The following is a 15,467-nucleotide window of genomic DNA, read 5'->3' as shown; positions in this document are numbered from 1 at the left end:
GATGCTTCACATACTAGAACCGGAGAAAGTACTTTAAGGATACCCAATCATCGAACTACTATTTTCACAAAATCCTTCTTAGTCAGTGCCTGTCGTGCATGGAATGCACTTCCTGTTTCTATCAGGTCCATCGAGAGCCGAGCGAGCTTCATCCTAACTTTAAAAAAACATCTTTTGGACAAATGACTGAAACTGTCCGGCCCTAGAGCGATCACATGACATCCATCCCCCACCCATCCCACAAATACAAACCTTTAAACCATGTTATAGAACGAATTGTATATATATATATATATATTATATAAACTCATGTTATTTCAATTATCCACTGCATAATGCTGTTTATTACTGAAAGTCGATAACCCTGATCTACTTTCAGCCTACTTCATTTTATTTATTTGATCTTATCTACCTATATAATTATTTTACTCTATCAATTTTCTGTTTTTTTTTCTCTTTAATATTCATATTGATTAAAACTTTTACAATATTTCCATTAATAAATAAATCCTTAGTTTAAATAACGAAATTAACGTTTTGGTAGAGAGTTAGTGGGGAGGATATTTTTAATATTCTTTCCGAAGAATGGACATTGATATGTCCAAAGCTCCGCCAATTTATGTAGATGCATAACAATATGATTATTATCTAGAGTTATTATATTACAAACTGCTTTTTCATATCATATACAGTTCAATAATTATTTTCTTAGTCTATATTATGTAAATTCATCTATAATTTTGCTGTATTGTAAGCTATTGTATATAAGTGTATAAGCCAGTATATATTGTAATCTACATAAATAAAGTACTCAATCAATTAATCAATCAATCAATGGTGAAACATTTAGTTTTAATCTTACTATTTGATTTGACTCTCGGCCCTAGCGCCCTTAACCTCTTATGGTGAAACATTCAGCTCTAAGCTTACTACTTGATTTGACTCTCGGCCCTAGCGCCCTTAACCTCTTATGGTGAAACATTCAGCTCTAAGCTTCCTACTTGATTTGACTCTCGGCCCTAGCGCCCTTAACCTCTTATGGTGAAACATTCAGCTCTAAGCTTACTACTTGATTTGACTCTCGGCCCTAGCGCCCTTAACCTCTTATGGTGAAACATTCAGCTCTAAGCTTACTACTTGATTTGACTCTCGGCCCTAGCGCCCTTAACCTCTTATGTTTAAACATTTAGTTCTAATCTTATTACTTGATTTGACACTTGGCCCATAGCGCCACAATTTTGTATATTGAAACACTTAGCTTTAATTATTTTACTCAGCCCTGACACCTATGTTTTGTTATATTCAAACATACAATTTCAATATCTACTATTCAGACCTAGCATCCATAACTTTTTGTTTAAGTTTCTGTTCTAAAAATTTCTGTTTATCTTATGTTCATGTTCTTTGCTAAAATTGTCATATTCAATTTCAATTAAATCTAGCACCCATCTTAATAAGACATATTTTTTGTGCATTCAATTTAGCCTTTATGCCTTCTCAGTTTGAATTATTTTAGCCTTTGTTTTCAGACATTGTATTCTCAATATTATAATAATTTAAGATCAAGTTTGTTATAAATTGCCCTGGTGCATATGTTCTTAAAACTCATTATTAATTACTTCTGTTGGCTAGTGCCTATTATATCAAAACTATTATCCTTTTGAAGACTTTCATGATTTGCAATAAATTTCAGTACAATTATCTTTTACCAGCATTTGACTTGATTATTTTACAATCCTTGAATTGTCTTGCTATAGTTGTCATCTTACAGCTATTATCAATTGCCCATGCGCTCAACTACTGATCGCATGAGCTGGTCCTCCATCTGCCATTGGAACGATTATGTGGTGCTGTTTAACTAATGTTAATCATCCACTGCTCTTATCTTGAAACACACCAGAACACAATTTCTGACTTTGCAGCTTTGTTTGAACTATTAGAAAGTCCCCATCCCTTGTGCTAAAGTAATGAGGGTGGTTTCAAGTAGAATTTTTTCTTACACGCTCATATCTTATTGGAAACAATGCTCAACCAACATGAATTTCCTACACACGTCTAGTCCACTAAATTTTAATTATATCTCCATTCGTTTTCGAGATATCCGCTCTAAAAAGTAGTGTGAACTTTTGGAAAAAATCTCTATATCTACTATTTCCAGAGCTGTCAATAGCTACCTATATGTGATAACTGACAATAATAATGTACTGTGTATCAAAAAAGTATTATCATATGGTTGTGAAACATAAATTTCCTCTCATTTCTCATTAATAAACATATTCCCTATACTAGGATATTCCTTCAATTGTTAAGGAAGCTTTAATATGAAGTGTGAGATCTTGAATTTTGCATCATACTGTATAATATTTGTCTCATCAGTGGTACCTATCCCACCACTAAGAAATCTCACCTTTAGCACAGGGGTTAAAGATGACGACTTCTGATATGTTTACCTCCTAGCGTTTCAGACATCGCTTCAAATATATCTCCTTGCCAATCTTTTGTTGCAAAATAGAAGATTCCACACTCAATATCAAAGCTGCTACGGTATATATTGGAATATTGAAAAGGCATAAGTTAGTGAAAAATACATAAACTACTGTTCAAGGCAAAAAATAATACACACAATACACAATACTTTTCAATTTTTATTGGCGAAATTCGTTATTTACATGATCAGAATGAATTAATAAAGAAAAACACATTTTATGTGAGACCAAAAGGAAGTGGAAGCAGAAGGAAGTGTTTAAGCAAATACAATTTGTTCTTGGTAATGGGTATAGTCTTCATTTGAGTATTTTCGCAATATTAACATTTTGATAAAAATTAAATAAAATTAAAATTATTGGAAGGAAAGTAAAATAATGCAAAAATTATTGATTTGCTATTGAATAACATACTGGTACTTCACCCAGTAAATAATCGATTAAAAATTACTTTAAAAAACTTTAAAAACAACTTCTATATAAAATAGCTGCAGCCACTTTTCATAACATCATGAATAATTTTTATCCATCATACATAATTGGCATAATGACCAAAAAATAAAAATTAATGTAAACTATATTATATTTCTTACTCTCTTTGACACAACATGTTAAAATTTAATACTGGTAATGAAAGATAGGCAGTCGTTCAAAGCACAGTATTATCATATTAGACTGAATAAACTTGAATATGATTTATGAATCTGTGGTGTGCCACATACCTATCTGTGGAATACCTATATTGTATTGATAAGATTAAAATTATCCAAAGTCTGATTTTTCATGAATTTTGTATAAAGATTGATACCATGGATTATAAATTGAGCAATATTACAGTTAGTGTATATATTTTTTTCTGGTTTGTACATTAAATTTTGAATAAAAAAACATGAAGACGAATATAATTTTTGGAAATTATGAAGCATTATCGAAACGTACGACCTTAAATGATTAATAAATTCTTTGGTGCATCCTCAACTCAATGATTAGGTTATTTTATCTTTATGAGTTGTCATTATTCAGTTCAAGATGGAGGAGGCCTGCGACAGCTGACTGGAACCCGGCATTGTAATCAATGGTCACTTCATTATAGATATAATCCTCTCTTGCATCTTCATAGAGGTCGTTTTCATCAGGTCCGCTAACCAATGCGCCATGCAACACTTGAGGATTATCCTTTGTTGAATTGTATGCTTCCCAGCCGCATTTCACTGGTTTGATGGGACATGAACTGTGAATAATACACAATTTGACATTTCAGTGAAATTGTAATTTTCATCGTACTTTGCACTTGATAAGTTTGATGGGACATATATACTGTGAATAATATTAAAACTGATCTTTCCCTAGTTGGTTGAGAAATTATTTTAGTCGTGGAGTTTGAATGAAATTTTCATATTATTTTTCTAATATTGTTTCAACTTTTGGTGATATGATTTCTCATTAAGAATTTAATTGAGCTAGAAATTTTAAAATTTTAGTTATATTATTAAAAATTAGAAATAGAAACCGTTTTGGACAACTGCCTGTTCATCCCAAATTTTGATGGGACATATACTGTGAATAATATTAAAACTCATCTTTCCCTAGTTGGTTGTGAAATTATTTTTGTCGTGGAGTTTGAATGAAATTTTCATATTATTTTTCTAATATTGTTTTAAATTTTGGTGATATGATTTCTCATTAAGAATTAAATTGAGCTAGAAATTTTAAAATTTTAGTTATATTATTTAAAATTAGAAATAGAAACCGTTTTGGGCAACTGCCTGTTCATCCCATATTTTGTAATTAATTACTGTCAATAAATGAATAATAAATGACATTTTGATGAAGCAGTTTAATGAGACATATACTGCATATACTATTCAGTAATATTTTAAAATTAACATCCCATTAAAAAATTGCAATTATGTTTATAATACTTTGCAGTGAAAGTATTATTCACTGCATTCTTTGAATGCAAGACTTATGAATTGAATAGGGATAAGTTTAGGATATTTGTAGTGATATTATATATAGTGATATAATAATATAATATTTATAGTGAATGTTAATAATTTATCAAGAGTTATATTTGATTGGTTTTAGAGCAACCATGGGAAGCTATCAAAAGGCATTGCAAATAAATAATGTGAAGCAAATAAACAAATCCCAATAAAATGTGGATTTGAAAATAATTTTTGAAACTTCCCTTCATGAAGGTAAAACGTTTGTCAGGGGAAATGTCTCATGAGAGTTTCAGTCGGGAATATAATGATGATATAGAAAAAATATGGAAGATGAGTCAATAACAAAGATAAACAATTTCTCACCTTCCTGAATCATCCGATGGCTATATGTTTTAAAACTAATAATTTTGTATAGTATAGATATGGAATAAGTTTCATTGATATGTCTGTCAAATTCCATATGCATTTCTGCCAAAATCCTCATTTTGATTGATAGGGCCTGTACCTAACAAATCAAGACTTCAGAATGAATTTCATGCTGGTGCAATAAAGATGAAGCAAGCTCTACTCGTATTGATTGAATATTTTGAATTCTCCTTATGAAATAATGTTTAAACATGTTTATACCACTGATAACATTGCTGCTTCAATTTTTATCTTGTTCATTAAATTATCCACTTCAAAGATTGATCCTTGATTCTAGCTAGTATTTACATATTACAATTCCACATCAATTTCATACATATAGGTCAATAACAAAGAAAAAAAATGCTCACCTTCCTGCATGGAATGGTTTTTTTGGATAATTTTCTCCAAAGCCAATGACAAAACTACGTCCAGAATCACCAAGAATGTAATCAATTTGTTTCTTTGCAAAATCTCTGTATTTTTCTTGTTCTATTCCAATATCGGCAGCCTGCAATGAAAAATTAAATGATTAATTATTGTGAAGTTGAAAGATTAAAGATTCTACATTCTCATGTAAAGAAAGTCTGAAACTGATAAAATAGGTACCGCTTATGATTTTTTTGTGGTAAAAATAAGCTATTTTAACATAAATTGATTGAGAATATCACACTAAAACATGGGTTCATCAATTCAAATTTTATTTGTCATGAAGAATATTATAAATTCATGAAAAAGAAAATTCATGAAAAAGAAAATTCATAACATATAAAATAAACTCATCTTGTTATTGAAAAGTGACTTCTCGCAACAAAACAATATAAAACTGTGTATTTGAAATGTTTTCATCCATGAAAAGATATATATTCAAAATAAAGAGCATTTTTGTCCATTATAAAATCGTTTAATTTCTTATTAGGTACTGTTTTTCATTTTCAGATTGAAAGAGAATATATTTATAATTATAAATTGCTGCTTTTTAATAAAATTATTAACTGTCTTATCCTAATTAATTCCCAGTTAATTTCGTTCGACAAACTTAGTATAGGTAATATTTTTGTTTTAAATTATATTTAGTATGATTCATCCAAATGAATATCATCAGCAATATTCTCTCAATGGTGTATGTAAACATATCGTATAGTTAATCTCTATACTTATAAAAGGCTAAGCCCCTACAGACTGAAATCACACCACAGCCCAAACTACTGAGCCTAAAAACTGAGATTTTGCACGATTGTTTATGGTAGCCTGAAAACATCCACTAAGAAAGGATTTTCAGAAATTTTCCCCCCTGAGGGAGCTGGGGCCCCCCCAAAATTTTGTACTTTTTAACCGCTCATTGCACAGCAAAGTCATGAGGAACTTTTTTGTTCAGCTACGAAAAAAAATTAGATCTATGCAGAAAATTTCGATCAGGAGCACAGGAGGGTCCAGGAGAGGGCATTTTTCGAAAATTTTGATGTAAAATCACACTACAGCTCAAACTAATTGTCCTACAGACTTGAAACTTTGCACATATATTCTTCAAACATGCTAGACGCGCACTAAGAACGGATTTTGAGATATTTTGCCTCTAAGGGTTTCAAAGGATGAAAAAGGATCCTATTAAGTAAGGTTATGAACATGGTAAGGTGAGTGCCATATGGAAATGAGATAATATTTATTTATTGACATGTGATATTCTAACATATGTTGTTATCATTGGAAATAACAAAATAATATGATAGAAATTCAAAAAAGAACATCTGTTCTATTATTGCTTTCTACCTGATTCCACTCAACCTTAATAATTTTGTTCTGATAATTGATAAATATGTTTAATAATATTATTATTATTGATATAATAAAAGTATTGTTTTAATAATTATTATCATCGATATTATAATAGTATTGTTTTGGTAATCAATAAATATTTTTATTTCCACAAACTCTGTATAATTTGTGATGGTGAATGTGAAACAGCTGCATCAAAGAAATTATCTCAAAAACATATGTTTAGGAGAACCATAGTTTTGAACTTCGTTTTCCTGATGGAATGTATAGGCCTACACGTGGCATGGATTATTAATTTCTCAGCTAGAATAGTTTTTTTTTTGAGACAAAGTGCTAAATAAACGACTACAATTTTATCAATGCTGTATCGGCAATATGAAAACGCATGCAGTTAGTATGTATGTCTTTGAATAGAGGTGTTGATATTTACATAAAGAAATTATTCTCTTCCATTTTTTATTTAATTAAAATTTCAAAATTATTCGAGCCCTGATAGAATGACTGACTCACTGTACAGTCAGTCGAAAATTATACCTAATATTGGAATGAGGGGTATTTTGGCAAGCTGAGCAAAAAAATAAGGTCATATGCACCTTTTCGTTAAATCTTCAAATGAAAAATGAGTTTAGTGGGTTGTCAAAACTCCCTCTGAAAGGTAAACTATTCAACTTATTCTATCTTTTAGTAAAATAACAATGATCATCCATCCATCTATCATCTTCTATACTATAATAAAGGAAAAAACTGGATTATACACGTATACAGGTGTAAAGTATAGGAAAATTATGCTTGACGCATCATCACGTCTGAACTACTGGACTGATTAACTTGAAATTTTTCATATAGATTCTTGCTTAACCAAGGATGGTTATAGACATATTTTTGAATTCTTCAAGATTTGATTACATCAAGTTTTCAATTATTTGTCATGCTTCCAGTTGTTGTATGGACGCGGCAGTACATTTCTCTTAAAAGGGAAATTAGAAGATAGGTATGATTGGGGATCCTTTTCGAATGATAAAATCAGGTTTTCCATTGCACCCAAATTTTTTCCGCCATTTTGGAACCGCCATTTTCAATCCAACTTCTTTTTTTTAATTGAAAGGTGGTCATATGATACATGATTCCGATACAGGATTTCCAGAGAAAAGGTATGGTGAAAACCGCACATCGATATCTCAACCTTTCAAAATTTATTCTCATTTATTTCCTTTATTATAGTATAGAACATGATAGATAGATGGATGTATCCATCTATTATTATATTATATTATATAATAAAGGAAAGAACTGGCTTGAACATGTATACATGTATAGGCGTGTAAAAGATAGGAAAATTATGTTTGACGCATCATCACGTCTGAACTACTGGACTGATTTACTTGAAATGTTGTTTATAAATTCTTAATCAACCAAGGATTCTCATAGGCCTATTTTCAATTCTTCTAGAATTCATTACGTCAAGTTTTCAGTTTGTGAAGTTTCAAAATAGACCCTTGCGAAGCATGGGTTACTGCTAGTAATATTATACTGTGGACTGTATATTGTAGGAAATTTAAAGATTTTCAGGTGATAACAGGAGAAAAGGTCTTGGAGCTTGAATAGAAAATTTCAAAAAATCGATCAGGTAGGTATATTAAAAAAAAACGATAAATCAGAACTATAGGCTGGACTGAAGCGAAAAAAGTCGCCGCATTTTATATTTCATCCACTTCTTTAGTTCAAGCAGCTCTATCAAAAAGTCAATTATTGATTCAAATCAAATTTTACTATTTATTAGAAAATCCAATATACCAAATGATCAAAATGTTTCATATCACTAAAATTATTCTCATTCAATCATTGTAAATAATTCTAATAACTTACCTGCATGCAAACAAAAGCAATATTTGCTGCGTGACAGAGTGTTCCGATTTTTTCAATATAAATCAAGCCTTTCGGCGTTTTCTTCTGTACATCAACAGAAAAATCACAGAACGCCCTTGCAGCCTGTACATAATCGTCACGTTTGGTGAGTTGCGCGAAAAGTACCTGAAAATGTAGTAATAGGTACCATTTTAATTTGAAAAAAATGGGAAATACTCGTAAAATTGAGTACGAAGCTTCAAATGAATTTGGCTGCTTGATAATTGCTTGCTATTGCAATTAGAACTGTTAGAATACATTATTATTATCATAATAGATGGATATTATTATCATTGATTATTTATTTTTAATACATGTCATTGGCTATTTCAAAATAACATTTACAATCGTCATACATAAATCAATACACATAATTATCACACATAACGTCATACAAACAATATTCATAATGATTGAAAATATCTATTTAAAGATAGAACAGCCTTTAAACGATGACTATACAGGCATATCGCTAGCAACCATTCCCTCACCCCAGTCCTGAATGGCTAAAAAAAACAAAAAAAAAATGACTGAGAATCCCTTATATTTTCTGGCAAGGTGTTGAAGATTTTTCCCTATATATTTAGGATTCAGCTCATAAAAGTTTTTCCCATGCTGTACAGTACGAATTTCGTTTCTGTGATTTGCGTTATGCTGGTGGATGTCAGTTCCTGTTACCCATTCATTTTCCAATTTATAGGAATTTACAGTCACATGATAAACGTAAAGACTTGGTACTGTGAGTGTTCTATGTCTTGAGAATAATGGCCTACAAGAGAAGCGTGGAGGTTTCCTAAACATTATGCTTTTTTTATAACCACGGTAAGCCGTCATCACAGCATCCAGCAATAAGATACCCTTAAGATTCTTGTCAGGGCAAATGCTGCTGAATTCATGCTCAGCAGCATCAAACCTTTATTCGTAAACTGCCACTCGGAACCTTCTATTTCAACGACCTGGCTCCTCCCTCTCTAATAGTATTATATTTACCTACTTCAAATCAAAGTATAAGAGGAAAAATATATTTCTATATTTGGATAAGATTGAATTCTCATACCTTTTCATCCAGCAAGAAAAAAAAAAGAAAAGACAAGTCAAAGGCAAGCCACACTAAAAAAGTGTAGTCTGCTATATATGTACCTTTTGATGAATTTACCCTAAACTAATCACTAGATTTCTCTCAACTAGTGAACAAAGACTAGAATAATTGTTAGTTTAGTTTAGACTTTATTAGACTAAATAATAATTATATAGGAGGTGAAAGACTAGGAGCTGAAAGTCGAGTGATTCATTAGTTATAGACTAGAGCACTATAGTCTAGATCAGTGACCACTTACAATTTACAATAAAGATGTGCCTATGTGTCTTTGATTGTGTGAATTTGAAGAAACTCTGAGTGGAGACAATAATGAATTTCTCACCTGCACTCCAGCTACTTTTTTATTGAAGTAGAACTCGTTCGGTCTGTCCTTCAAGCGAAATCTCATGTAGAAATATTCAGCTTCATCGATGTAGTTGTTCTCGCCAGTTGCTTTATAGAGCCACACGGCAGCCCAAGTCAATTCATCTCCGTATTCTGTGGATCTTGAATGGAAAAGAACAATTGAGATGAAAATAAAATTTAAAGCTTGAAAAAATGTGGCAATTTTCTCCACTGCGAAGACAATTTAATCTGAATCTTGAAACGTGTGGTTTCAAAAATGAGGCTACAGAGATTGAACAACCAGAACTGCTGTAGATTTTCTATTGTCTATGTTTCTTGATTTTGATCCTACTACATTGTAATTTCGATGAATCTATGACACCCAGTTCACGAGATTCATTTAAATTATTCCCATTTATGGGGATTTGTATTTAAATGATGTTCGTGATGTACGGTATCTTCTATGGTTACCTACTTGAATGCTTTACATGTCTAGGAATTGATCTGGCTTATGAATCGAAATCTTATACATTGGAAAAAAGGAATTAAAGAATGAAGTTCGTCAGAATATTATCATCATTCATCGTTTGTCAGAATATTAAGAAATCATCAGCCAAATTTTAATTTGCAAACGCCTTCGAAGCATCAATATGTGTAAATGATCATCTCTTAAATTATCGTTCCATACATAACCCACAGCTTGGGTGATTATTTTTGTATATTTGAATGAATTTTACATTGTCACATTTTTGAGGTTTATTTTTCCATTCAAGTCAGTTTTATATATAATATTCCAAAATTATCACCCATCATTCTAAAAATGTTTGTTTCCAATTTGCATTCCATTCTGCATCCAATAACATTTTCTACAAATATATAGGGCAATATGAATAAAGTTGAGCATTTGCTTATACTTCTAAAATATGGAGCATTTGCTTCATTTTCTATGAATAAACGTGAGCAAAACCTTTTGCTCATGCTCATCAAAAAAATAGTTTGAGCATTTGCTCAAAAGTAAAAGTTTTTGCTCAAAATTGTATGAATAAACTAGAGCATTTGCTCAACTTTTGAAGCAAATGCTTCAAAAAAGGTGAGTCTAGTCTAGAGCAGCTTATCACCTTTTGCTCATAGTAAAATGGCTCAACTAATCTGTATGAGGAAGAAGAAACTATACCAGATACGATCACAACCAATAGTTGAGAACTATAAAACTCTTTTTAGATTCAACCATGATATATATCACCATTATCCCTACAAAAGAATAAATACAAAAGATAGCTACCTGTTATAAAGATAGCCATCACATAATAGGAAATATGCATTTAAGAAGATGAGAGTGTTGACGATTATAAGAGGGCTATTGATATTATAAGGTTATGCTGAAGATTATTATAGAGATGAAATTTTTTCAAGCTATTATTTCAAAATTCTAAACTCAACTAACCTAAAACTCTATTCATAAATAGAAAACAGAGCAGACGACGCAAACACAAGTGGTGCACCCTACTTGCATATTTAGCGCTTCCGTGAGCTATAAAAACAAGTAAGGCTACAAAAGCGAATCAGCTGATGAAAAATCTTTAAAATACGTGAGCATTTGCTCCAGAGTTCAGGAGCATAAGGTAAGAGTAGAAGGTAGAGCTTATTCATATAAAGATGAGCAAATGCTTTTGCTTCTACCTTTTGCTCATGAGCAAAACCTTATGCTCCATGCTCTTGTTCATGAGCATTTGCTCTAGTTTTATTCATATGGGCCATTGTCTATAAATCAACTGCTCTTCACAGATTCAAACACTTAATGAAACATCAAATGTAGATTATTTTGTATTATTTATTTTTTATCAAATAAAATAAACACTACGCCTGATGGAACATTGCAGTATGCGATGAATCAACAAATGCAAGATTATGTTGTATGGTATTGTTTCTTTTTTCATTGTGATTGAATTTTACCATAGAGAAAAGATAGCATAAGCAAACTTAGACAGAGCAAAGATAGCATATATGATATCCTTTCTCTCTATGATTTGACTTACTCATAATACTGCGCCGCTCCCTTTATAGCTTCATGATAGAGACCTCTGTAAGTTGTTGCAAACTTGAAGAGTTGCTTAGCGTGCTCCAAACATAAATCTGAGTATTCGGGGTCTTCTTCTTTGAATACCATTGAGACAGCCGCCATAGCAGCTGCAGTTTCACCGGCCAAATCAGAACCTTAAATTTAAATTTTCTCTTATTAATGCAAAAAATATTGTTAATGAATCATTGGAAATGTTCATGAACTAGATGTATTTATTCTCAATTTTACAATGGAAACAACAGGTAAAACCCAAACTTAACATAGCAATACTCAAATACAATTCATATTCAAAAAAAAATATATAAGTAAGATAACGTCAGAAAAAAGTACATACTTAAAAAACTACTTGGGAAAAAGGTTTTGATTGATATTGAAAAGTTTAGGTAAGTGAAAAGGAAGGGGGAATGAGCATGAAAATAAGGTGATGGAGAGATGATAACAATTATGAAAGAGAAGATGAGGATGAGGATGATGATGAAGCTGATCAATAAAGAACTATGACCATAGGGTCCAAATAAGGCGGATATGACTCAAAGTATCAGTGCAGTAAGAGGGTACCTAGTAAATTAAATTGTATTCAGTTAAAACAAATGGAATTCGAAAAAGTAACATTACCAACGGTGATTGGAAAATTGCAAAACTTGTGTCAGTGCATTAATAATTTTCGTTGTTCTGATTTTGTCTCAAAAGCAATGTTACTGTGCGCTTGAAACTTGATGGGTCATTCGAAAACATATCCACCCCACCACCAAGTCATCAATCTTGGCATGTGATTGATGGGGGAAGAGTATGCACCAACTGTTCTACACCTTTGAATCCGAGATCCCTATACACCAGCAAATGATCCATCGATCTTATAAACTAGCACCATCGATGGTACCTTGCATTTTGCCACATTCAGACTATAAGTCTAAATATCATCTTTGCTATTCATCGATATCTTTTGAAGCAACATGCAGTCATTCACAGATCTAATCTGTCTATCATCTATTCATCATTTGTTATCATATAAAATTGATACTAATGGGAAAATTAGGAAACATAGGCGTACTCATGAAATGGTTCATTCATTTATGATATTGCTCATTTCTCAGAGTCTAGATTTACTTATGACTGTCGTCATTAATTTTATTCAAAAGGAATGCTGCCAGTTGAGATGAATCTCACTATAATGAAGTCCAACAGTAAACTGAAAAATCTGTAATACCGTAAAAAATCATGTTATCCACTCTTAAGGTTTGATTCATTATCGATAATCGGAATAGACATTATTCAAGGCTTAATTGATAAGAAATAATTAAAAAAAGATATAACTGTACCAAATATGTTTTTTACAAACTCATAAAATATTATATAAACTATATTGATAAGCGCAATGGAAAAATTGGAAATTTTTTATGCATTTCTTAAAACTTACAAGATCTAAGAGATTGAATTCATGCATATTCATTTTGGACACGAAATAGAAAAAAGTTTAGCGAAAATTGTATGCTCCTAATATGTAAAAGTAGATCCATGAAATTCATACAGTATAGGTGCATTGTCAATAAAACTAGGAAACATTGAGAAATTTATTTTAAAGATATTGCAAATGCTTCCAAGATTACCAAATTAACTATCCATGAACATTACAAAATAAGTCATATTGGCTTTTCATAATCAATTGGAGGGAGTCACTCAATTCTTGAATGATTGAATTGATGTGCCAGAAATATAATAATCATTCATTTTTTTATAATTCATCTTTTATAAATGTATACTTGTATTTATTGGAGAATCTATTCAAGTCATGAAAAATCATGGTACTTCATAAAATTCACTCATCATTTCTAATTTTGAATCTAGCAGTTTATAATATTTTTCTGTTTTGGTAAAATTAGTCTAATGTGTCACCTACATATCAACCTAAAGCTCACGGATGAAACGAGTTAAAGTTATGAAATATTTTTGATTCAAGTTACTTTCAATTTCTATTCTGAGATACATACATTTTCATAATCTAGAACCTGCAGTTAATTAGCATGAGACACTCATCTACTGCTCGCATAGTTGCGAGAAACTAGAACTATTTCTGATTATTGTTGCATTAACTAACAGTGAATACTAAGATACTATCGTTGTGGAACTAAAAAAAATTAAGCTTGAGTCGTAATAGAGTAGTAGTAGTAGTCTTTTTAAATATAGTTGTGGATATTCATAATATTTACATGTTATTTGTATTAATAAAATGTTCATGGAAACACAATGGACCTATGGAAACCTATAACTCATCAAAAATATTAGAAGTTTGATGTTAATTGGAGTTTATCATTGATTGTTTTTTTTTTTTTAATTAAAACTTTTTCTCCGGCAAAATACTTTTATACAAAATGAATTTTCAATTTTGATTTAGCAATATTGTTAAAGTTTTGCAATGCATTATACTTAGCTATTTTGATGGCGGAATATAGTTGAATTTTAATTGTAGCCTATTGAAATTTTTCCTTTTAGGCACCGTGTGGTTTACTTTTATCACCTCTATATTATTTGTGTTATCAATCGTTTATTTTCAGCAGTTTTACTTTGTTGTGAATCTTTAACTGTTTGAAAACTTATAATATCGTTATTATGATATAATATATGATTAAACAGTGTCCTGATTCTTCAAGTATAATTCTAATTTTTAAATTTTATTATTTCTAATATTTTGTAGCCCATTAGTCTCAAGTGGTATATTAATATTCGATATAATATATGACATCACTATTTATACTTTGTATTTCTTTATCTCTTTTCTGTATAGGGCTACTTGTAATAACAAAAAAAGAAAAAAATTCTTTCTATTTTTGTATTTCTTGTTTACCTTATAAAAGATTATTTTGATGAATTCAATACCTACTGTTGTCAATATTATATTTTCAAAGCATTGTAGTTTAGCTTTTTTATACCCTATGATTACATACAATAGTATTTTGATTCTTCAATTTTAATTCCAATTTTCTCAGGTATTAATTATCTTTATACTATTCATAATCTCTGTTACAATTTTTTTTTTGATTATTCATATGTTTTTCATATCGCTCAGTTTTTGAATAATTATTCAACTCTTTTTTCAATACTCGTTATTGAAAGCTGTAGTTTGGCTATTATTATAGCTTATGATTACAGAATTACTTTTTAATTGAATGTTAATGAACCTGGATGTTCGGCATCGATTTTGTAGGCTTTGCGAGACATATTCATGTCTTCCGGCCGGCCCCAGTATTCGTGATCCAGCGTGAAATCTCCCACTTGTCCGTAGAATTCATTGGGAGATACGTGGCACTTGATGAAGTAGTCTGTTGCCCATTTCAATGCATTCAATACCTCCTTCCATTCACCTGCAACATCCATGTAATAAAATAGGAGATAGAAATGATAAAGAAGTTCCAATTATGATCTGCAACTTTTAAATAAATGAATTAATA

At 30.8% G+C, this 15,467-nt stretch overlaps 1 protein-coding gene across 1 annotated transcript in view; it reads right to left on the bottom strand.

Annotated features, from left to right (window-relative positions):
- Positions 1-2,627: 2,627 nt before the first annotated feature.
- The window catches only part of LOC111056901 (endoglucanase E-4), a 66,229-nt gene continuing 53,389 nt past the window's right edge, over positions 2,628-15,467 (bottom strand). The window contains exons 4-9 of the mRNA XM_022344312.2: positions 15,198-15,380; positions 11,978-12,155; positions 9,940-10,102; positions 8,480-8,644; positions 5,209-5,348; positions 2,628-3,714 (exon numbers count right to left, since the gene is read on the bottom strand). Of these exons, the coding sequence (XP_022200004.1) occupies positions 3,486-3,714; positions 5,209-5,348; positions 8,480-8,644; positions 9,940-10,102; positions 11,978-12,155; positions 15,198-15,380 (1,058 nt within the window). The 3' untranslated portion in view covers positions 2,628-3,485. The remainder of the gene's footprint in view (positions 3,715-5,208; positions 5,349-8,479; positions 8,645-9,939; positions 10,103-11,977; positions 12,156-15,197; positions 15,381-15,467) is intronic.

The sequence above is a fragment of the Nilaparvata lugens genome, chromosome X (assembly GCF_014356525.2).
Source record: "Nilaparvata lugens isolate BPH chromosome X, ASM1435652v1, whole genome shotgun sequence".
In the NCBI taxonomy this organism is placed as follows: domain Eukaryota; kingdom Metazoa; phylum Arthropoda; class Insecta; order Hemiptera; family Delphacidae; genus Nilaparvata; species Nilaparvata lugens.
Note: the sequence above shows the minus strand (reverse complement) of the source record. Positions and strands in the feature narration are given on the sequence as shown.